Source organism: Cyanistes caeruleus, chromosome 27 (genome assembly GCF_971803275.1).
Source record: "Cyanistes caeruleus chromosome 27, bCyaCae1.hap1.1, whole genome shotgun sequence".
NCBI classification, from domain to species: Eukaryota; Metazoa; Chordata; class Aves; order Passeriformes; family Paridae; genus Cyanistes; species Cyanistes caeruleus.
In genome coordinates, this window is record NC_141727.1 from 5,240,934 (window position 1) to 5,263,782 (window position 22,849).

At 65.9% G+C, this 22,849-nt stretch overlaps 2 protein-coding genes across 2 annotated transcripts; one reads left to right on the plus strand and one right to left on the minus strand.

The window, feature by feature from the left end:
• Positions 1 to 15,068: 15,068 nt before the first annotated feature.
• Positions 15,069 to 16,000, plus strand: TMEM92 (transmembrane protein 92). The gene is made up of 3 exons (XM_086864458.1): positions 15,069 to 15,134; positions 15,324 to 15,576; positions 15,755 to 16,000. Exons 2-3 carry the CDS (start codon positions 15,328 to 15,330, stop codon positions 15,851 to 15,853), a joined length of 348 nt encoding a protein of 115 aa, XP_086720584.1. The 5' UTR covers positions 15,069 to 15,134; positions 15,324 to 15,327; the 3' UTR covers positions 15,854 to 16,000.
• A 410-nt stretch (positions 16,001 to 16,410) lies between these two features.
• Positions 16,411 to 20,834, minus strand: LOC147649228 (all-trans-retinol 13,14-reductase-like). The gene is made up of 11 exons (XM_086864347.1): positions 20,580 to 20,834; positions 20,087 to 20,269; positions 19,362 to 19,591; positions 18,937 to 19,132; positions 18,445 to 18,642; positions 18,227 to 18,352; positions 17,745 to 17,883; positions 17,558 to 17,667; positions 17,257 to 17,423; positions 16,998 to 17,157; positions 16,411 to 16,556 (listed from the first exon to the last, which is right to left on the minus strand). The coding sequence occupies exons 1-11, from the start codon at positions 20,749 to 20,751 to the stop codon at positions 16,411 to 16,413; spliced, it is 1,827 nt and encodes a 608-aa protein (XP_086720473.1). The 5' UTR covers positions 20,752 to 20,834.
• Between the last annotated feature and the right edge of the window lie 2,015 nt (positions 20,835 to 22,849).

Sequence of the window (22,849 nt, forward strand, 5' to 3'; positions counted from 1 at the left end):
AGCGAGTCGGGGGGCACCCCCTGGCCCCCCCCGGCCCGTGTGGCCGGGCACACGCAAACACGGCCGGGCACACGCGAACGCGGCCGGGCACACGCGTGTGCTCCGCAGCGGGGCCGGGGGCCGGGATGGACGGGATCGGGGTTTTGGGGGGTTTTGGGGGGGTTTTAGGGGGTTTTGGGGTGCGGGTTTTTGAGGGGGTGTGGTTTTTTTGGGGGGGTTCTGCACACTCGGGGGTGTCTGCGGGGCTGGCTGGGTGGGGACAGCCGATGTGGCACGTGGCGCTTTGGGGACCCCGGTGCCACGCGACGCCGGGGGCTGCAGCGAGGCCCTGCCGCCCCCTCCCCAGAGCCGCCCCCCGGCTGGGGCACCCCAAAACCCACCCAGGGCTCCCCACCCCCCTCCAGCCGGACCAAACCCAAGGCCAAGGCCAGCAGCCCCCAGAGCATCCCTTGGACGGTCCCCAGGAGCATCCCCGGGGGGACCCCAACCCCAAAGCCCCTCCAAGAGCCACAGACCCCCCCCAGCCCCTCCCCCAAACCCCTCACTTTGTGTTTTCAGCCTTTTCTTTCCCTTTTTTCCCCCCGGTTTCCCTCGCTCCGCTCGCTCCCCTCGCTCCCCCCCTGGCACGGCTCCACGGCCGTTTCCACATTTGAAGGAGCCACGTTGGTTGGAAAAAGCAAAAGCTCCTGGACAATGATCCACAACCTACCGTGCAATTTGGGGAGGGTGTAATTACCCAAAAAACATCCACGTCTGTCCCGGGGCCGGCCGGGAGGGGCACGGCCACTGTGGCACCGGGGGAGGGGGAGCTCCCCACCCTCGGCCCGGATTTTTGGGGATCGGGGTGGGAAATGGGGCCGGGGGGAAGGGAAAAGGTGGGTTCAGCCCCCCAGGCTGCGCTGAGGGGCTGTGGGCTCGCGGGATACTGGGAGCACTGGGAGCGCTGGGAGCGCTCCGTTTGCCTCCATCGGCTCTGTGCTGAGAGCTTGAGGGCTCAGGGGGGATACTGGGAATACTGGGAATACTGGGAACGCTGGGATCGCTCCATCTGCCAGCCCCCCCGCTATGCTGAGGGTTTGAAAGCTCGTTGGAAAGCTGGGAATACTGGGAGAACTGGGAGCACTGGGCTCGGCCTTCACACCTCGCCCCCGCCGCCAGGGTTTGGGGTTTCACTGGGTTACTGGGAATACTGGGAGCACTGGGAATACTGGGGATACTGGGGATACTGGGGATACTGGGGATACTGGGAGCACTGGGAATACTGGGAATACTGGGGATACTGGGGATACTGGGGATACTGGGGATACTGGGGATACTGGGAATACTGGGAGCACTGGGAGCGCTCCGCTCGTCCCTCCTGCCGCTGCGCTGGGGGGCTGCAGTGGGACTGGAATTCTGGGAATTCCGGGAATTCCGGGAATTCTGGGAGAGATGGGCTCAGCCCTCACACCTCTGCCTGCCCTCCCAGCACCGCGCGAGGCTGGGGATACTGGGAATACTGGGATACTGGGGATACTGGGGATACTGGGAATACTGGGATACTGGGGATACTGGGGATACTGGGGATACTGGGAATACTGGGATACTGGGGATACTGGGGATACTGGGGATACTGGGATACTGGGGATACTGGGGATACTGGGATACTGGGATACTGGGGATACTGGGGATACTGGGAATACTGGGAATACTGGGGATACTGGGGGTACTGGGATACTGGGAATACTGGGAATACTGGGGATACTGGGCATACTGGGATACTGGGATACTGGGGATACTGGGGATACTGGGGATACTGGGAATACTGGGGATACTGGGAATACTGGGAATACTGGGAGCACTGGGAGCACTGGGAGCACTGGGAGCACTGGGAACACTGGGAATACTGGGGATACTGGGAGCACTGGGAGCACTGGGAGCACTGGGAATACTGGGAATACTGAGAACACTGGGAATACTGAGAACACTGGGAACACTGGGAATACTGGGGATACTGGGAGCACTGGGAGAACTGGGAGCACTGGGAGCACTGGGAATACTGGGAATACTGGGGATACTGGGAGCACTGGGAGCACTGGGAGCACTGGGAGCACTGGGAGCACTGGGAATACTGGGGATACTGGGAGCACTGGGAGCACTGGGAGCACTGGGAATACTGGGAATACTGGGGATACTGGGAGCACTGGGAGCACTGGGAGCACTGGGAATACTGGGAATACTGGGGATACTGGGAGCACTGGGAGCACTGGGAGCACTGGGAGCACTGGGAGAACTGCCCCACATCCATTCTCCATTCCCGTGTCCATTCCCGTCTCCGTGCATCCGAGACACGTTGCAGGCGAAGCCTCCTCCAATCCTGCCCCGGCGACTCGAAAAGCCCTGGCCGGGCTCCAGGCTGAAGATGTGTCTTTAATTTTTGCAGCATGACAGAAAAGAAAAGAATGTCATCGGCTTGGGTGTTTTTTTCTTTTTTTTTTATGTATATATGGAGAGGGAGGGGAATCAAAAAAAAAAAAGGGGGGGAAGGACGGGATGATGCCACCTCATCAACCCCGGCCGCCCGCCCCAGGAATGCGGGACAAGGGGTTGGGGGCTGGGAAAAGGGAAGAATTCCCACTTTGAATAAGAAGAAAAAAAAAAATAATAAAGAAGAAGGAGAATATGAGAGGGAAAAAAAAAAAAAAAAGGCTGGAAAAGTCGTTAGGATCCTCGGAAGCAGAACGGGAGACGGCGAGCACAGGCCTGGGCTCCTGCAGGGTTTGGGGTGTTCAAGAGGGGGGCACCCACCCGGGACCCTCCCGCTCCTTGGGGGTGTTGGGGTGTCACACTCGGGCCCCCCTCAGCTTTTGGGGGAATCCCAGAGCCTTTCCCGCGTGTTCCAGACTGGTTTTTACTGGTGCGAACTGGGCGTGTGGCCAGAGGGGTGAGAATGGAGGCAGCCACCCCAAAAAGATGAGGGTCACCCCAAAAACTTGGGGGCCACCCCAAAAATGGGTTCGTCTAAAAAGAAGCCACGGTGGTCGTGCCAAAAAAAGTCGGGGAATGCCCAAAAATGCAGGGGGTGCCCCAAAAGTTTGTAGGCGTCCCAAAAATCCCTCAAGCACCTCTGGGCCGGGGGTTACCCCGAGGGTGGGGGGCGAGGATGAAGGGGGGGCAGCCCCCCACCCGTTTTGGGTAGGAATCAGGTGAAAAGGGGGTTCGGGGTTTGTTTGCCGAGGAGCTGGAGCAGACAGCGGCATCTGGAGCGAGTTAAGTCCCCGCGGCAGCCCAGACACATGGATCGGATTAATTCCCTGCGCTCTCCCCCCGCTTCGCTTCCCTCGGCAGCCCCGGGAGCCGCTCCCGGGCCCGGCGCCCCCCATCGCCCCCTCCCCATCCCGCGCCCCTCGCTGGCCCCGCCCGTGGGGATGGGGACGGTGCCCTGGCAGGTGCTGACCCCACACGGGGGGTCCCCTGCCGCTGTCCCCCGTGTCCCCCCAGACCCACCGAGAAGCCCCTTGGGGCGGGAGACCCCCCTCCGCACGGACCCGATCCCTCCCGACCCCCCCAACCCCCGCCATGGGGACGTGGTGGGCGCGCTGTGCCTCAGTTTCCCCCGCGGCGGCCGCAGCCTGGCACCGCCCCGGCTATTCCTGGTGGCCTCCGGCCCTCGGCGCCCTCAATTGTGGCGTCCGGGCAGAACCCCGTAATCACGGCCGCGACTCCCCGGCTATTTCCAGGGAAAATTGCTTAAATTGGCCTCCGGGATGCCAACGCCGCCCTCGGCGGGGGCACCGCCGGCCCGGGGGGGCTGCAAAGGGGTGCTCGTGTCCCCACCGGGGACCCCCGGCTTGAGGAGGGGACCTGGTCCTGCTCGGGGGGCCCACTGGGATGGGGAGTTGGGGTGCGACCCCTCCCAGGGGCTGGGACCCCCCTGCGGGGCTCATTTCCCCCTCTGCACCCCCGCATTCCCCCCGCACCCAGGGCTGGGACCCCCCCCGGGGGGTTCATCCCCCCCTGCACCCCCTCACCCCGGGGCTCGGGTCTGGAGCAGAGCTGGGGGTGGGCGGGGGGAGTTTTGGGGGGTCGAAGGGCTCTGGAGGGGTCCCAGGCCGGGAGCAGCCGCCCAGCCCAGGCCCCACTGTCTGGGCTCGCGGAGCCGGGATGGAAACTCTGAGGGACGAGCTCCACGCCGAACATTTTCCGTTCCCGACTCCCTTTTTTTCCCCTTTCTATTCCTCTTTTTATTTTTTTTCCTTTTTCTTTTTTTTTTTTTTAATTTTTTTTCCCTTCTCCTCTTCAGTTTCATTGAAGATTTTGCTGCCCCCGGGGCACTCTGGGGAGGGGGCGACGCTGCCCAGCCCGACCCCGGCCGGGGCGTGGGGGCACCCCGAGCACCCCACAAGGGGGGATTCCTCATCCCTGAACCCCCAGGAAGAGAATCCCGGGGAACCCAGTCCTTGCGGGAGCGGGGACAGGACAGGGGACAAGGATGGGGTGGGGAGGGACGGGGATGGGGACAGGGGACAGGGGACAGGAGGGACAGGAGGGACAGGAGTGACAGGAGGGACAGGAGGGACAGGGGACAGGAGGGACAGGAGGGACAGGAGGGACAGGAGGGACAGGAGGGACAGGGGACAGGAGGGACAGGGGACAGGAGGGACAGGAGGGACAGGAGTGGCAGGGGGACAGGAGGGACAGGAGGGGCAGGGGACAGGAGGGAGAGGGGACAGGGGTGGCAGGGAGCAGGAGTAGGAAGGGGACAGGAGGGACAGGAGGGATAGGAGTGACAGGAGGGACAGGAGTGACAGGGGACAGGAGGGACAGGGGACAGGAGGGACAGGGGACACGAGTGACAGGAGGGACAGGAGGGACAGGGGACAGGAGGGACAGGAGGGACAGGAGGGACAGGAGTGACAGGAGGGCCAGGGGACACGAGTGACAGGAGGGACAGGGGACAGGGGTGGCAGGGGACAGGAGTAGGAAGACGAGCGCTCCCGCGCTGCCGGAGGCTCCGGAGCCTGGCTCGGAGCTCTCCCGGTGACCTCATCGGCCGTGGCTGGCCCGGTGCCCGCGGCCTGGCGGGGACGGTGGCTCCGGTGCCACGTGGCCGGGCCGTGGCTCTGCCAGCACCCGCCTCGCACCCTCCGCCACCGCCCCCGCGGGACAGGGGGGGTCCCGGGGGTCCCCTGGGGGAGGGCTGTACCCCAAAGCCTTCCTGTGAGGGGCTGGAAACCCCCAGAGCCCCCCAGGAGGGAGGGGGTGAAGGTTTGGTGGCTTTGGGGGGGCAGAGCTGTGGGGTGTACCCTGGATCCCAAAGGGCTCCTCTGGCACCGACCCCTCCCCAAAACCTGCCGGTTTGAGGGGGGGTCTGAGCGCCAGTGGGGAGCCGGGCTTGGGCTGGGGGATTGGATTTGGGTTGGGGTATTTGGGTTGGGGGGAGGAGCTGTTGGGGTGGGGTCCTCAGGTGCTTTGGGTTCTTGGGGTAGAGGAGTTTGGGGTGGGGGTGTTTGGGTCGGGGGGTTCATGGGTTGGGGTGTTTGGGTTGGGGGTTCATGGCTTGGGGTGTTTGGGTTTGGGGGTTCATGGCTTGGGGTGTTTGGGTTGGGGGTTCATGGCTTGGGGTGTTTGGGTCGGGGGGTTCATGGCTTGGGGTGTTTGGGTCGGGGGGTTCATGGGTTGGGGTGTTTGGGTTTGGGGTTCATGGCTTGGGGTGTTTGGGTTTGGGGGTTCATGAGTTGGGGTGTTTGGGTTTGGGGGTTCATGGCTTGGGGTGTTTGGGTTTGGGGGTTCATGGGTTGGGGTGTTTGGGTTTGGGGTTCATGGCTTGGGGTGTTTGGGTTTGGGGGTTCATGGGTTGGGGTGTTTGGGTGTTTGGGTTCCTGGGCTGGGGGCTGGACCCAGCTGAGGACTCGGGATCCCCCCACCCCAAAGGAAGGGCCAGGGAGGGGGAGTGGGCCCCGCGCCCCCCCGGCCCCAGCGAGGGTCCCTCCAGCTGGAGCTCGGCCCAGCAGCAGCAGCAGCAGCGGTGCTCCAGCTCTTCCTCCTCCTCCTCCTCCTCCTCCTCCTGCCCGGCCCCACGTCAGCACCTTCCTCCCGGCCCTCCCTGCCCGCTCCCCCAGTTCATCCCAGTTCCCTGCTGGGGGGGGTTTAACCCTTCCCTCCCCGCCTGGGGGTGTCCCCCCAGCCCCACGGAATCCCCCAAACCGCCGGGGATCCCCCAGCGCCACCGTTATCGCACGGGGTCCCCGCTCCTGATGGGGTGTCCCCCGTCCCTTCCCTGCCCCCCGACCCCCACAGTGCCCCCCCCGGCCCTTCCCTGCCCCCCGACCCCCACAGTGCCCCCCATCTCCACGGAATCCCCATTTCTGACGGGGTCCCCTCATCCTTTCCATGTCCCCCCCATCCCTCCGGTGTCCCCCCACCCCCTCGGTGTCCCCCCCATCCCCGCCACGTCCCTTTGGCAGGGGGACGCGGCCGTCGTGGAAACAGAGCGGGGGGGCCGGGGGGGATTGGGCGTGGCCGCGTGGGCGTGGCCTGCGGGGAGGGGGCGAGGCCACCCAACAAAAAGTTTTCAAAGGGATTCAATTGGGGCGAAGCCAAAAATCTATAAAAGTCTTCCCCCCCTCTCCCCCCCCCCGGAGAAAACCAACCACCCACCCCCACCCTGGCCATGCACACGTGTGAGGGGAAACTGAGGCACGGCGCGGCCGGGGGGTGGCCCGCGGTGTCCCCTTGTCACGGGAGGTGCCGGGGACCCCAGGAGAGGCAGCAGAGGGGAGCGAGGGGGGCTCCCCCACCTCAGCCCCCCCTCCGCGAGCCCCCCGGGAGCAGCCGTGTCCCCACACGGGGACAGCGCCGGTGGCAGGACACATCCCCGGGCCGCTGCCTCCTCCCTTGGCGGGGCTGCCCAGGGCCCGCAGCCCCCCCGAAATCTGGGGCAGGCGCAGGATGCCCTTGGCTCCCACCCCACCCCTGACACGTCTCCGGCGCAGCCTCCACGTCGGCAGCGGGAGGGGGCCCGGGGGCTGAGCCGGGGGGGCTGGGGGGGGTCCCCGCCTTGTGCCGGGCCGGGCCCCGCCCTGCTCACCCCGGGGGGGGCTCAGCACGGGGACCACCCGGCCGAGCAGCGCCCTCGGGGCCCCAGGGGAGCGGGCAGGGCTGGGGACACCGCCACGAGCAGGGCTGGGGACACCCGCACTGTGCCATGGGCAGGGCTGGGGACACCCACACTGTGCCATGGGCAGGGCTGGGGACACCCGCACTGTGCCAGGGACAGCACTGGGGACACCCGCACTGTGCCAGGGACACCACTGGGGACACCCGCACTGTGCCAGGGACACCACTGGGGACACCCGCACTGTGCCAGGGACAGCACTGGGGACACCCGCACTGTGCCAGGGACAGCACTGGGGACACCCACACTGTGCCAGGGACAGCACTGGGGACACCCGCACTGTGCCAGGGACAGCACTGGGGACACCCGCACTGTGCCAGGGACAGCACTGGGGACACCCGCACTGTGCCAGGGACAGCACTGGGGACAGCAGGGACACAGCAGGGACACTGCGCCACGGGCACGCGCTGTGTGCCACCCCCGAGGGCTGTGGGACACCGGTGACACCTGTGGCACCCACGGGCTCACCCCCGAGGGGGGCAGGGCTGCTCCGCAGGGCTGGGGGGGATAAAAGGGGGTTGTGGTGACCCCAAGGGGGGCTTTGGGGGTGATGGTGCCACACTGTGGAGTGTCCCTTGGCTGTGACACTGTCCCTTGTGCCAGCTGCCTGTCTGTCCCTTCTCCCGTGTAACCTGTCATCCATCCATCATCCATCCATCATCCATCATCCATCCATCATCCATCCATCATCCATCATCCATCCATCATCCATCCATCCATCCATCCATCCATCCATCCATCCATCATCCATCATCCATCCATCATCCATCCATCCATCATCCATCCATCCATCCATCATCCATCATCCATCCATCATCCATCCATCATCCATCATCCATCATCCATCATCCATCCATCCATCATCCATCCATCCATCCATCCATCATCCATCCATCCATCATCCATCATCCATCATCCATCCATCCATCATCCATCATCCATCCATCATCCATCATCCATCCATCCATCATCCATCATCCATCATCCATCCATCCATCATCCATCATCCATCCATCATCCATCATCCATCCATCATCCATCATCCATCCATCATCCATCATCCATCCATCATCCATCCATCATCCATCATCCATCCATCATCCATCCATCATCCATCCATCCATCATCCATCCATCATCCATCATCCATCCATCATCCATCATCCATCATCCATCCATCCATCCATCATCCATCCATCCATCCATCCATCCATCATCCATCCATCATCCATCCATCCATCATCCATCCATCCATCATCCATCCATCATCCATCATCCATCATCCATCCATCCATCATCCATCATCCATCATCCATCCATCCATCCATCATCCATCCATCATCCATCATCCATCATCCATCCATCCGTCATCCATCCATCCATCCATCATCCATCATCCATCCATCATCCATCCATCATCCATCCATCCATCCATCATCCATCCATCCATCATCCATCCATCATCCATCCATCCATCATCCATCCATCCATCCATCCATCCATCATCCATCCATCATCCATCCATCCATCATCCATCCATCCATCATCCATCATCCATCATCCATCCATCCATCATCCATCCATCCATCATCCATCCATCATCCATCCATCCATCATCCATCCATCCATCCATCCATCCATCATCCATCCATCATCCATCCATCCATCATCCATCCATCCATCATCCATCCATCATCCATCATCCATCCATCCATCATCCATCCATCATCCATCATCCATCCATCATCCATCCATCATCCATCCATCCATCCATCCATCCATCATCCATCCATCCATCATCCATCCATCCATCATCCATCCATCATCCATCATCCATCCATCATCCATCATCCATCCATCCATCCATCCATCCATCCATCATCCATCCATCCATCATCCATCCATCCATCCATCATCCATCATCCATCCATCATCCATCCATCATCCATCCATCCATCCATCCATCCATCCATCATCCATCCATCCATCATCCATCCATCATCCATCCATCCATCCATCCATCATCCATCCATCCATCATCCATCATCCATCCATCCATCATCCATCCATCATCCATCCATCATCCATCCATCATCCATCCATCCATCCATCCATCCATCCATCATCCATCCATCCATCATCCATCCATCATCCATCCATCATCCATCCATCCATCCATCCATCCATCCATCCATCCATCATCCATCCATCCATCATCCATCCATCCATCATCCATCCATCATCCATCCATCCATCATCCATCATCCATCATCCATCCATCCATCCATCCATCCATCCATCCATCCATCATCCATCCATCCATCATCCATCATCCATCCATCCATCATCCATCCATCATCCATCCATCCATCCATCATCCATCATCCATCCATCCATCATCCATCATCCATCCATCCATCATCCATCCATCCATCATCCATCATCCATCATCCATCCATCCATCATCCATCCATCATCCATCCATCCATCATCCATCCATCATCCATCCATCCATCATCCATCATCCATCCATCCATCATCCATCCATCCATCATCCATCCATCCATCCCATCTGATTACTTTCCACTCTCTGTATTTATTTTACTCCCCTGTCCCTCTGTCCTTCCCTCCCTTCTCTCCCTTCCGGGGGTCCCGGTGTTCAGCCCGGTGTGTGTAACCGGTGTCAGGGTGTGCAGCCCGTGTCACTCCCGTGTCACACCCGTGTCACTCCCGTGTCACAGCCGTGTCACACCCGTGTCACGCGTGTGCTCTCAGGGCAGACCCCCAGGGCCACCCCCGAGCCCGGGCGATACGGTGGTGGCCCCGTGATGGCGCTGCCGGTCCCGCTGGAGCCCCGGCTGGCCCGCTGGAGCCCCGGCTGGCCCGCTGGAGCCCCGGCTGGCCCGTTGGAGCCCCGGCTGGCCCGCTGGAGCCCCGGCTGGCCCGTTGGAGCCCCGGCTGGCCCGTTGGAGCCCGGGGTGGCCGCGCTGCCGGCGGTGTCCGGCTCCAGCCCCCGGCCGGCAGCCAAATTCCTCCGCCTCCGCAGGAAGCCGTCGGCGCTGGCGGCGCAGCGGGGCCGGGCCCGGCCGGAGGGATGCCGGAGGGATGCCGGAGGGATGCCGGAGCGGGAGAGGGCTGGAGGAGAGAAAGCAGGTCAGCCCCGAGCCGCCAGCGTCACCCTGGCAGCGGCAGCGGCGGCTCCTTCGAGGAAGCAGGGCGAGGATCCGGCCCCGTGACGTCCCTCCGGCACGGCCTGGCCCGGGCTCGCTCGCTCGAGGAACCCGCCCGGCCCCGGAGAGCCCCAGACAGGGGGGTTTGCTCCCCACATGAGCATGAGGAGGGGGCGTCTCCCGGCGTGGGGCTGGCTCGGCCAGCTGGCCCGGGAGCCTCAAGGGTGGGATGAGAGAATGTTCAGCTGGGGCAGTGCCGGCTCCGTGTCCCTGTGATTTCCATCCCTGCTCCCATCCCTGGGCATCGTTCCCATCCCCAGGTGCCGTTCCCGTCTCCAGGTGCCGTTCCCGTCCCCAGGTACCGTTCCCGTCCCCAGGTGCCGCTCCCACGCCCCCGCTGTCCCTCGAAGGCCGGGCGATGTCCCTGGGTCCCGCTCCGGCTCTGGGCTCACCCCGATCCGCGCTCCCGTTCCTGGGTGCTGCTCCCGACTCTTCCCTGGCCGGAGCCCCTCTCCCATCCCCGCCTCCATAAACCCTTCCCCCCACCCTGTCCCCCTCCCCGCGGTGGGAATCGGGGGGTCCCTGCCCTTCTCCCGCGCTCCCTCCCCTCCTCCCGGCGCTGCAAACACAAACAGGGCTCAGTGGAAAATGTGACCGGCCGATAACTGGGGCCGGGCCGGGGCCAACTGGAACAGCACGGGCTTGGCTGCGGCCCCGCTGAGCCCGGGGCGGGCGGGGGGCCGGGGGAGCCGCCGGGGGGACAGCTCGGGACTCCCTCACACCTCGCACCTCTCTGGCACCCGGCCTGGCCACGGGCACGGGACACGGGCCAAGAGGGGACACGGAGCTGCTCAGACTCTGGTGGCACCTGGCCCCGGGCCAGCCCTGGCCTGCAGCGGGGTGGAGACCCCAGGGATGGTGACAGGATGGAAATGGGACCCCAGGGGTGGTGACAGGATGGAAATGGGACCCCAGAGATGGTGACAGGATGGAAATGGGACCCCAGAGATGGTGACAGGATGGAAATGGGACCCCAGGGATGGTGACATCCATCCATCCATCCCCAGGGATGGTGACAGGATGGAAATGGGACCCCAGGGATGGTGACAGGATGGAAATGGGATGGTGACAAGAGGATGAGATGGCCAGGGATGGTGGCACCCGGGCAGCACGGAGATGCCCAGGGGCAGGACAGAGGTGCCCGTGGGTGATACTGGGTGGGCAGGACAGAGATGCTCAGGGATGGTGCAGGATGGGGAGGTTGGTGACACCCTGCGATGGTGACAGATGGGGACAGTTAAGATGCTCAGGGATGGTGACGTGGGCAGGACAGAGATGCCCTGGGAGGATGGAGATGCCTGGGAATTGTGCTGGATGGGGGCTGGAGATGTCTGGGGTGGTGGAACACGGGCAGGACAGAGACACCCGGCGATGGTGGCACGTGGGTGGATGGAGGTGCCCGGGATGGGGCAGGACAGGGAGGATGGAGGTGCCCGGGGAAGGGGCAGGACAGGGAGGATGGAGGTGCCCGGGATGGGGCAGGACAGGGAGGATGCAGGTGCCCGGGATGGGGCCCGGGGAAGGGGCTGACAGCGAGGATGGCGGTGCCAGCTGGGCAGGAGGCAGATGCCCGGTGCCGGTGCCAGATGGGGAGGATGCAGGTGCCCGGGGCCGCTGCCAGGAGGGCACCGGGAGGCGCAAGCCCGGCCCCGCGGCCGGAGGTGTGTGGGCCGGGAGCAGCCGCGGCCGAGGAGCCCGTTTGTTTCTCATTAGCGGCTCTTGGCAGGAGCTGTGGAAAAAATAGCTTCAAACAGGGAGCTGGAAGGGAAAAGGCTGGGCCGAGGGAGGGGAGAGGGGCCGCGGTGGGGAAGGGGGGCACGGGGCCAGGCGGGGGCGGGGAGGGGGCTGGGGGGACGGTGGCCTGGATGGAGTGTGGGGATGGGGGGGACACCCGGGGTCCTCCGCGCAGCGTGGCGGTGCTCGGGGAGCGGCGGCGGGGTCCGTGCGGGGATCTCGGGCGCGCCAGTGCACACTCGGGCACGCTTGCACACGCGTGTGCACAGCCCACGGTCCGGGCGGCCCCGGGGAGGGGACAGGGACGCACGGCCGGGGACCTCCATCCGCATCCCAGGGAAACTGAGGCACCCCGGGAGCGCCTGCAGGCCGCCGGCCCCGCCCCGCCGTGGGGTCCCCCCCGCAGCACCGGCGGTTCTCACGTTTTTGGGGGGCTCCGTCACCGCCGCTCACAGAACCGCGAGCGCCGGCAGCGCGGCCCGGAGCGGGCGGGGGCAGCGCGGGGCCCGGGGTCCTCCTGCCTCGTGCCAGGACCCAGCGGTGACAGCGGCGCGTCCCACCCACGGGTGGCCGTGCCCGGGTGGCACCGGAGCCCGGCTGTCGCGCGTGTCCCCGCCCGGGACCCCGGCCTGGCCCGGGAAACGGGAGAGCGGCGGGACGGGGTCACCTGGGGACACGGGCGGGGATGGCGCTGGTCCCTGAGCCGGGGCCGGTGGCACCGTGGCAGCCTTGGCAGCGGGAGCGGGGCTGGCACAGCCGGCCTGCAGGCACAGGCTGCGTGTGCCGGGCCATGATGGGCGTGTGTCCGTGTGTCCGTCCGCGTGTCCGTGTGTCCGTGTGTGTGTCCGTGTGTGTGTCCGTGTGTCCGTGTGTGTGTCCGTGTGTGTGTCCGTGTGTCCGTGTGTGTGTCCGTGTGTCCGTGTGTCCGTGTGTGTGTCCGTGTGTCCGTCCGTGTGTCCGTGTGTCCGTCCGCGTGTCCGTGTGTCCGTGTGTGTGTCCGTCCGTGTGTCTGTGTGTGTGTGTCCGTGTGTGTGTCCGTGTGTCCGTCCGTGTGTCCGTGTGTCCGTGTGTCCGTGTGTCCGTCCGTGTGTCCGTGTGTCCGTCCGTGTGTCCGTGTGTGTGTCCGTCCGTGTGTCCGTGTGTCCGTGTGTCCGTGTGTGTGTCCGTCCGTGTGTCCGTGTGTCCGTGTGTGTGTCCGTGTGTGTGTCCGTGTGTGTGTCCGTCCGTGTGTCCGTGTGTCCGTGTGTCCGTGTGTGTGTCCGTGTGTCCGTGTGTCCGTATGTCCGTCCGCGTGTCCGTGTGTCCGTGTGTGTGTCCGTCCGTGTGTCCGTGTGTCCGTGTGTCCGTCCGTGTGTCCGTGTGTGTGTCCGTCCGTGTGTCCGTGTGTGTGTCCGTCCGTGTGTCCGTGTGTCCGTGTGTCCGTGTGTGTGTCCGTGTGTGTGTCCGTGTGTGTGTCCGTCCGTGTATCCGTGTGTCCGTCCGTGTGTCCGTGTGTCCGTATGTCCGTCCGCGTGTCCGTGTGTCCGTGTGTCCGTCCGTGTGTCCGTGTGTCTGTGTGTCCGTGTGTCCGTGTGTCCGTGTGTCCATATGTCCGTGTGTCCGTGTGTGTGTGTGTGTGTGTGTCCGTGTGTCCGTCCGCGTGTCCGTGTGTCCGTGTGTGTGTCCGTCCGTGTGTCCGTGTGTCCGTGTGTCCGTCCGTGTGTCCGTCCGTGTGTCCGTCCGTGTGTCCGTGTGTCCATGTGTCCGTCCGTGTGTCCGTGTGTCCGTCCGTCCGTGTGTCCGTGTGTCCGTGTGTCCGTCCGTGTGTCCGTGTGTCCGTGTGTCCGTGTGTCCGTGTGTCCGGGTGTATCCAGGTGTGCCCAGGTGTGCCCAGGTGTGTCCAGGTGTGCCCAGGTGTGCCCAGACGTGTCCAGGTGTGCCCAGGTGTGCCCAGGTGTGTCCAGGTGTGCCCAGGTGTGCCCAGGTGTGCCCAGGTGTGCGCACCCTCCGTTCCCGCTCCCACCTGCCCCCGCAGGATTTCACTCCACCCTCCCCGCGCGGGATCAGCGGGGACAGAGCCCCGGCAAACTCCGCCCGCCCAGGACAGGGGGAGCTCACCTGCCTGGGGGGGGGCTCTGCCTCACCGGGAGGCCGATTTTGGGGTGTCCCCAGCAGGGCACGGGAGGACATGTGCTGGCAAATCCTCCGCTAAGCCCTTGAGCCAATTTCGCGGCCGGAGCCGCCCCGGTGCCCCGGGCAGCCCTAAACCCCTTAGGGGATGATCCTGCTTAGGGCAGGCCCGATCCCCTCAGCCCTCCGGGGCTTCAACTCCCCCTCCCCAACCGTCCCTTGTCCCCCCGGCAGCCTTGTCCCCTCCCCGCCGCCTCCTCACCCCTTGGTGGCCGCTCACCCGCTCCGTCACCCACTGCCACGGTGTGGGGCGATTCCAGATCTCTGGGGGTCCCCCCGGGTCACCCCCAGGTCACCCCCGGGTCACCCCCGGGTCACCCCCGGGTCCCCCCCGCTCGCCCGGCGCGGGGCTCAGGGCGCTGATGGGATTTGGGAGTTTACGGTGCTGAGCCGGCGGCTCTTCACACCCGCGGGAGGATCCCGCTCCTTCGGCCTCACCGCTGGCTCCTCGCCCTCCCCTCCCGGCTCCCGGCAGGGCCAGGGGTCCCCTGCGACACCCTGAGCAGCCCTCGTGTCACCCCAAGCACCGCTGGTGTCACCCCGAGCCCGCCCTGCCCACCCAGGCCACCCTCCCACCCCCCCGCTTGGGGACAGCCCCCCTCGGCAGGGCACCAGCCCCCTTTGGCACGGTCCCACCCCTAAAAAAACCCCAGAGTGGCCTAAATCACCCCAAAGTGACGCACGGCGGGGTGCCCCGAGCCCCCCCACCCAGGGCAAGGTCCGCAGTGGGGCAGGGAGGGTGCAAAGGGCGGCGGGTGTGGGGTGCAGGGCGCGGGCCCTGGGGTGTCCCCGGTCCAGAGTGCGGCTGTGGCACCGAGGTGACGCGGCGGTACCGGGGGACACCGGGTTCGTTGTGGGGGGGACCAGGGGGCCACGGCCCGGAGGGGTTCCTGGGGAGGGGGCGAGGGGAGGGGACATGGAGAGACCCCGGGAGCCCTGCGGGAGCGGGGACAGGGCTGGAGGGGACAGACACCGCGGGGTGCCGGGGAGGGGGGGACGTGCCAGCCCCCAGCACGCACCTCTTGGTGTCCCCAGGGCCATGTTCTTCATCATCGTCATCACCTTCATAGCCATCATCGTCCTCCTCCTCATCTTCCACCTCTTCCGCAAGCTCTGCCAGGACCCCGTGCCGCCCCCCGCCTACAGGAGCCCGCAGGGCCCCGCTCCGGGCCCGCCCTACCGAGACCCCCACGGCCCCGCGCCCCCCCCGCTGACCCTGCTGCCCACCCTGCCCACCCTGCCCAGCGGGACCGTCCCCCTGGCGCTGGAGCCCCCGCCCTACAGCGAGGTGGGTCCCGCCCGGCCGGGGGGCTTGGGCTGAGCCCGGAAAGGGGGTGGGGTGGGGGGTGTGGGGGATGGGATGTGGGGTGGGGGGTGCTGGGGCTGCCTTGACCCCAAAAGGGACACCCCCCTTCCCTGGGGCACCCCCTGGAGCACCACCCTGACCCGCCCCCCCTCGCCCTCAGGTGACAGCGAAGCCCTTCCTGTACCCCCTGCCCCAGGGGCCGTGCCCCCAATGTGGCCACGACCCCACAGCTCAGCCCCCCTGCACCGCCCGGACCTAGAGGTGACCCCCTCCAAGGACAGCTGGTGACAACTCTCCGCTCGGGGGGACACGGACCCTTCGGGGCCACCCGGGGCCGTGTCCCCCCATTTCCCCAAACCATCCCACCGAGAATTCCCCTATTTATTATATTTAAAAGTGTGAAGAATTCCGGGCTCTGCTGGTGTGAAGGGCTGGGGCAGTACAGAGGGAGAAGGGGGGGAAGTTTAAGGTGGGTCCTGCACCCCATATTCACCCCCAGCTGTGGGTGCTCCCTGTGCCCATCCCCATCCCACCCACATCCCATTCTCCATCCCCATCCCAACCCTCTCTCCATTCCTGTCCCTATCCCCCTCCCAACCCTCTCTCCATTCCTGTCCCTGTCCCCATCCCATCCCTCTCTCCATTCCTGTCCCTATCCCCATCCCATCCCTCTCCATCCCCTCAATCAGAGGTGCAGGCTGCAGGGACATCGGGCTGGGACATCGGGGTTTATTGAGCCGGGAGCCTCTCCCAGCCCGGGGCCATCCCCGAGGACAGGTGTCCCCCAGGACAGGTGTCCCCAGGCCCGCTGTCCCCTCACGCCGTGTGCCGGCCCTGGCGCCGCTTGATTTTCCTCTTGAGGAGCAGCAGGTCCAGGTAGAGCAGGCGGCCCAGGATGGCCGAGGCGCAGAGCAGCCCCCCGTGCACGGCCCCCGCCAGCCCGCAGGAGAACACATCCTGCCCTGGGGACAGCCAGCAGGCACAGGGCCACCCCCGGGGGACACAGAGACACCCCCGGGGGACACAGAGACACCACCGGGGACACAGAGCCACCCCAGGGGGACACAGAGCCATCCCCGGGGGACACAGAGCCACCCCCAGGGGACACAGAGCCACCCCCGGGGGACACAGAGACACCCCAGGGGACACAGAGCCACCCCAGGGGGACACAGAGCCACCCCCAGGGGACACAGAGCCACCCCCGGGGGACACAGAGCCACCCCCGGGGGACACAGGGCCACCCCCGGGGGACACAGAGCCACCCCCGGGGGACACAGAGCCACCCCAGGGGACACAGAGCCACCCCAGGGGACACAGAGGAGCCACCACCGTGGGGCGCGTGGCCACAAGCGCGGGCGGGGGGGACCCTGGGGACAGCGGGACGCGGGGACACAGCCCCTCACCTGTCAGGTAGAGGTTCCTCACGGGCGTGTCGGGTCTCAGGGCGGCCACCACGGCGGGGCTGAAGCGGCGCAGGTCGTGCTCGGTGCCGTACATCTCCCCCCGCGCAGCCCCCAGGTAGTGCTGGTTGGTGAGCGGCGACGCCGCCTCCACGAACTCCACCTGCGCGGGACGGGGGCTCGGGGCGTGTCAGGGGGCACGGCCGGACCCCCCTGGGGCACCCCGAGCCCGTGGGACACCCCAGCCCGTCCCTCGGGGCACCTTGTCCCGCAGGTGCGGGAAGCGGAGCAGGGCCCGCTCCAGCAGCCGCTGGGCGATGTCCATCTTGTAGCGCCGGTATTCGGGGCCGCGGTGCCGGGGGCGGCTCCCGGCCCACTCCTCGAACCACTCGAACCGCGCCATGGTCAGGATGGTCATGCAGGACTTGCCTGCGGGGCGGGGACAGCCGGTGACATCCCGGGGGGTGGCGGTGGCGGTGCCACCCCCGTGCCGGGGGGACCGCGGAGCCTCTGAGCCCGCGGACGGGAGCGGGGGGGGACGCGGGGGTCCCCCCGAGCCGTACCTGGGTGCCGCTGCTCGTACGTGGGGTCCTTGGCGGCGGGGAAGGTGATGAACATCATGGCCAGGTTCTCGGGGACGTCGTCGCGGCTCAGGGCGGCGTACCGGGTCATCCTGCGGGAGAACAGGGACGTGACCCCCCCGGGCCCCCCGGCAGCCGCCGCGCCCCGCCCGGGGTGCGGGACCCTCACATGGCATCCAGGTCGTTGTGGGGGTAGATCCAGAAGTTGGTGGGGGGCAGCCCCAGCTCGGCCGCGCTGCCCCGCAGCCCCACGAACACCAGGAAGGAGCCCATGGCCGGCCGGACCATGGCCAGGAGGGAGCGGACACCTGCGGGGACACCGGGTGACACCGGCCGTGCGGGGGACAGGGGGTGACTCCGACCCTGCGTGTGCGGGGGACAGGGGGTGACACCGACCCTGCGCGTGCGGGGGACAGGGGGTGACACCGACCCTGCGTGTGCGGGGGACAGGGGGTGACACCGACCCTGCGCATGCGGGGGACAGGGGGTGACACCGACCCTGCGTGTGCGGGGGACAGGGGGTGACACCGACCCTGCGTGTGCGGGGGACACGGGGGTGTCAGGAAAGACGAGGACGTGGAGGTGCTGGGAACACCAGAGATGCTGGGGACATGGGGACAGGGGGACACGGGGACACACGCGCCGCATTACCGGGGTGGCTGCGCACGTGGGGGGGCAGAAGCTTCCCGAAGGTGTTGAAGACCCCGGCGTCGGAGATGACGAGGGGGGCGCGGATCTCCAGCTCCTCTTCGCCGGGCCCCGCCCGCACCGCCACCCCTGGGGACCGAGGCGGGGGCTCAGGGGACACTCGGGGCGCTGCCACCGCGTCCCCCCGGAGGGCGGGGGTGGGGGGGGGTCCCGGCGCTCACCCAGGGCGGTGCCGGAGGCGCTGACGAGCACGCGCGTGACGGGGGCGCGCACGAGCACGGCCCCCCCCGCGCGCTCGATGACGGGCACGGCGTGGAAGGCGACCTCGCTCGCCCCCCCCCGCGGGTACCAGGCCCCGCGCTGGTAGTGGTGAACCATCAGCGCGCTCACCAGGAAACTCGAGTCCTTCGGGGCCGTGCCTGCGGGGACAGGGGGACAGCCCGCCCGTGTCGCGACACGGTGCTCCTCGTCACGACATCGCCCTGCCTTGTCACCGCCCAGCCCTCCCCCGTCACCACGGTGCCCTCCGCTATCACGGCGCATCCTTCTACTGTCACGACACGGCCCTTCCCACCCGCGATACAGCCGCCCCCATCCCGACACAGCGCTGCTGGTATCGTGATGGTGCCACCCCCGTCGCGACACAACCTCCACCGCTGCAGTACCCTCCCTATCGTGACAGCGCCTCCCTGTCGCGACAGCCCCTCCCTGACCGTAGAAGAGGTATCCGAGCAGGGCGCGCAGGTCGGGGTTGGAGGTGAGCCGGGCCGCGGCCTGGCTGTGGCTGGTGGTGGCCATGCGGAACACGGGGGACAGGCGGGGCAGGACGCCCGAGCGGAGCACGAGGGTGACGAGCCAGCGCGGGGACAGCTTCAGCAGGGCCAGCAGCGCCGCGTGCCGCGAGGCCACCTGCGGGACAGCTGCCGTGTCCCCGTCACCACCCACGGCAGCGCGGGGACAGCTCGAGCACGGCCAGCAGCGGCACGAGGCCACCCGCGGGGCGTCACCACGTGCCACCGGCGACACCGTCCTGAGGACGGTCACTGCTGTGACCCCAGAGCACCGGGGTCACCATCCCGAGCTGACCCCTCCTTGGGGACATGCCAGTCCCACGGGGAGGTGACCCCGGGGGCCGCACCTTGGAGAGCTTCATGAACTCCCTGATGGCCTCCTTCTCGGCGGGGAACTGCTCCTCCAGCGCGGTGACAAAGGCCACCTTGCCCGAGCGCAGGAGGTAGCGCTGGGCTCCCAGGGTCACCTCGTCGTACGGGTCGGGCAGGCGGTGCCAGCAGAGCTGCCCGTCTGTCACCTGGTCCAGGGCCACCCGCAGGAGGCTCCCCTCGTGCAGCTGCCCCACGTAGTGGATGCCTGTGGGGACAGGGACACGGTGTGGGGACACCGGGGACATGGCACGGACACACGGCGGGAGAGCAGCGTCTGCCTTTGGTGTGTCACACTGAGGGGTGGGGGTGGCATCTTGGCGTGGCAGGGACACGGCAGGGACACGGCAGGGACACGGCAGGGACATGGCGGGGACATGACTGGGACACAGCAGGGACACAGCAGGGACATGGCAGGGACATGGCAGGGACATGGTGGGGACATGGTGGGGACACAGCAGGGACATGGCTGGGACATGGCAGGGACACAGCAGGGACATGGTGGAGACAGGGTGGGGACATGGCTGGGACACGGCAGGGACACAGCACACAGGTACTGAACACACCGGGGCTGGTGGAGGTTCACAGTGGGGCCACAGGGACAGGGGGGTGACAGGGGGTGACACAGGGGGTGACACACGGGGTGACACACGGGGTGACACACGGGGTGACACAGGGCTGCCCGGGGGTCGGGGGTCCTTACCCACGTCGAACTCGAAGCCGTGCTGCTGGAAGGTGTGGCAGCACCCCCCGGCCTGGTCGTGCTGCTCCAGCACCAGCACCCGCCGGCCCGCCTTGGCCAGGGTGGCGGCCACCGCCAGGCCCCCCACGCCACTGCCGATGACCACAGCGTCCAGCTGGGCCGGCACGCGCTGGACACTGAACCCTGCGCATGGCGTGTGACAGTGACAGCCAGGGGACACTGAGCCCTGTGCCACACAGGAGCCACACACAGACACACGGACACGGGACACACGGACACAGGACACACGGACACGGGACACACAGACACACGGACACGGGACACACGGACACACGGACACGGGACACACGGACACACGGACACAGGACACACGGACACATGGACACACGGACACAGCACACAGGACACAGGACACAGGACACATGGACACACAGACACACGGACACACGGACACACGGACACACGGACACACGGACACACGATGGACACTCACCCTGCTTCAGGACCCTGTCCCGGGCGCGCTGGTCAGTCACCAGTGGCCGCGGTGGCTCCAGGGGTGGCCCTGAGAAGGGGTTGCCAGAGGGGGCCAGCAGCCGATGGGCCACCCTGCCCAGGGCCAGCACGGCCAGGGCCACCGGCAGCAGCAGCAGCAGCACGGGCCACATGGCTGTCACTGCGTGTGGCTCTGGACGGACACGGCACGGACACGGCACGGACACGGCACGGACACGGCTCGGACACGGCTCGGACACGGCTCAGACACTGCCCGGACACTGCCTGGACACTGCCCGGACACTGCCTGGACACTGCCTGGACACTGCCTGGACACCGCCTGGACACTGCCTGGACACCGCCCAGGCCGGCGCGTGCGGCCCCAGCCCTTATAGCCACGGCAGCTTAGGGACACGGGGATTATGGACAGGCCAAGACAGCGGCTTTAGGGACAGCACCGCTTAAAGACACAGAGCATGGACACAGCACGGACACAGGGCATGGACACAGCACGGACACAGCACGGACACAGGGCACGGACACAGGGCATGGACACAGCACGGACACAGGGCATGGACACAGGGCATGGACATAGCATGGACACAGGGCATGGACACAGGGCATGGACACAGAGCATGGACACAGCATGGACACAGGGCACGGACACAGCACGGACACAGGGCATGGACACAGGGCATGGACACAGGGCATGGACACAGGGCACGGACACAGGGCACGGACACAGAGCACGGACACAGAGCACGGACACAGGGCACGGACACAGGGCATGGACATAGCATGGACACAGGGCATGGACACAGGGCATGGACACAGAGCATGGACACAGCATGGACACAGGGCACGGACACAGCACGGACACAGGGCATGGACACAGGGCATGGACACAGAGCATGGACACAGGGCATGGACACAGCACGGACACAGCATGGACACAGGGCATGGACACAGGGCATGGACACAGGGCATGGACACAGCATGGACACAGGGCACGGGCACAGCACGGACACAGCACGGACACAGGGCACGGACACAGGGCATGGACACAGGGCATGGACACAGCACGGACACAGCACGGACACAGGGCATGGACACAGGGCATGGACACAGGGCATGGACACAGCACGGACACAGCACGGACACAGGGCACGGACACAGGGCATGGACACAGCACGGACACAGGGCATGGACACAGCACGGACACAGCACGGACACAGGGCACGGACACAGGGCATGGACACAGGGCATGGACACAGGGCACGGACACAGGGCATGGACACAGCATGGACACAGGGCATGGACAGAGCACGGACACAGCACGGACACAGGGCATGGACACAGCATGGACACAGGGCATGGACACAGCACGGACACAGCATGGACACAGGGCATGGACACAGCATGGACACAGGGCATGGACACAGCACGGACACAGCATGGACACAGGGCACGGACACGGAACCCACGGACACGGCTCCGGACACGGCACCCTGTAGGACTCTATGGCACCGCATGTCACCCCATGGTCCTGGCACCCCACAGCACCCCGTGGCACCCTGTGACACCTGTGACACCTGTGACACCTGTGACACCCTGTGACACCTGTGACACCCCTACCCCATGACACCCCATGACACCCTGTGACACCTGTGACACCTGTGACACCCCTACCCCATGACACCCTGTGACACCTGTGACACCCTGTGACACCTGTGACACCCCTACCCCATGACACCCCATGACACCCTGTGACACCTGTGACACCCTGTGACACCTGTGACACCTGTGACACCCTGTGACACCTGTGACACCCCTACCCCATGACACCCTGTGACACCTGTGACACCTGTGACACCCTGTGACACCTGTGACACCCCTACCCCATGACACCCTGTGACACCTGTGACACCTGTGACACCTGTGACACCTGTGACACCTGTGACACCCTGTGACACCTGTGACACCCCTACCCCATGACACCCTGTGACACCTGTGACACCTGTGACACCCCTACCCCATGACACCCTGTGACACCTGTGACACCCTGTGACACCTGTGACACCCCTACCCCATGACACCCCATGACACCCTGTGACACCTGTGACACCTGTGACACCCCTGCCCCATGACACCCCATGACACCCCGTGACACCTGTGACACCTGTGACACCCCGTGGCACCTTGTGACACCTGTGACACCCCTCCGCACACCCCCACAGCCCCCCCGTGCCCGCGGCTCTGCTGACCCCTCCC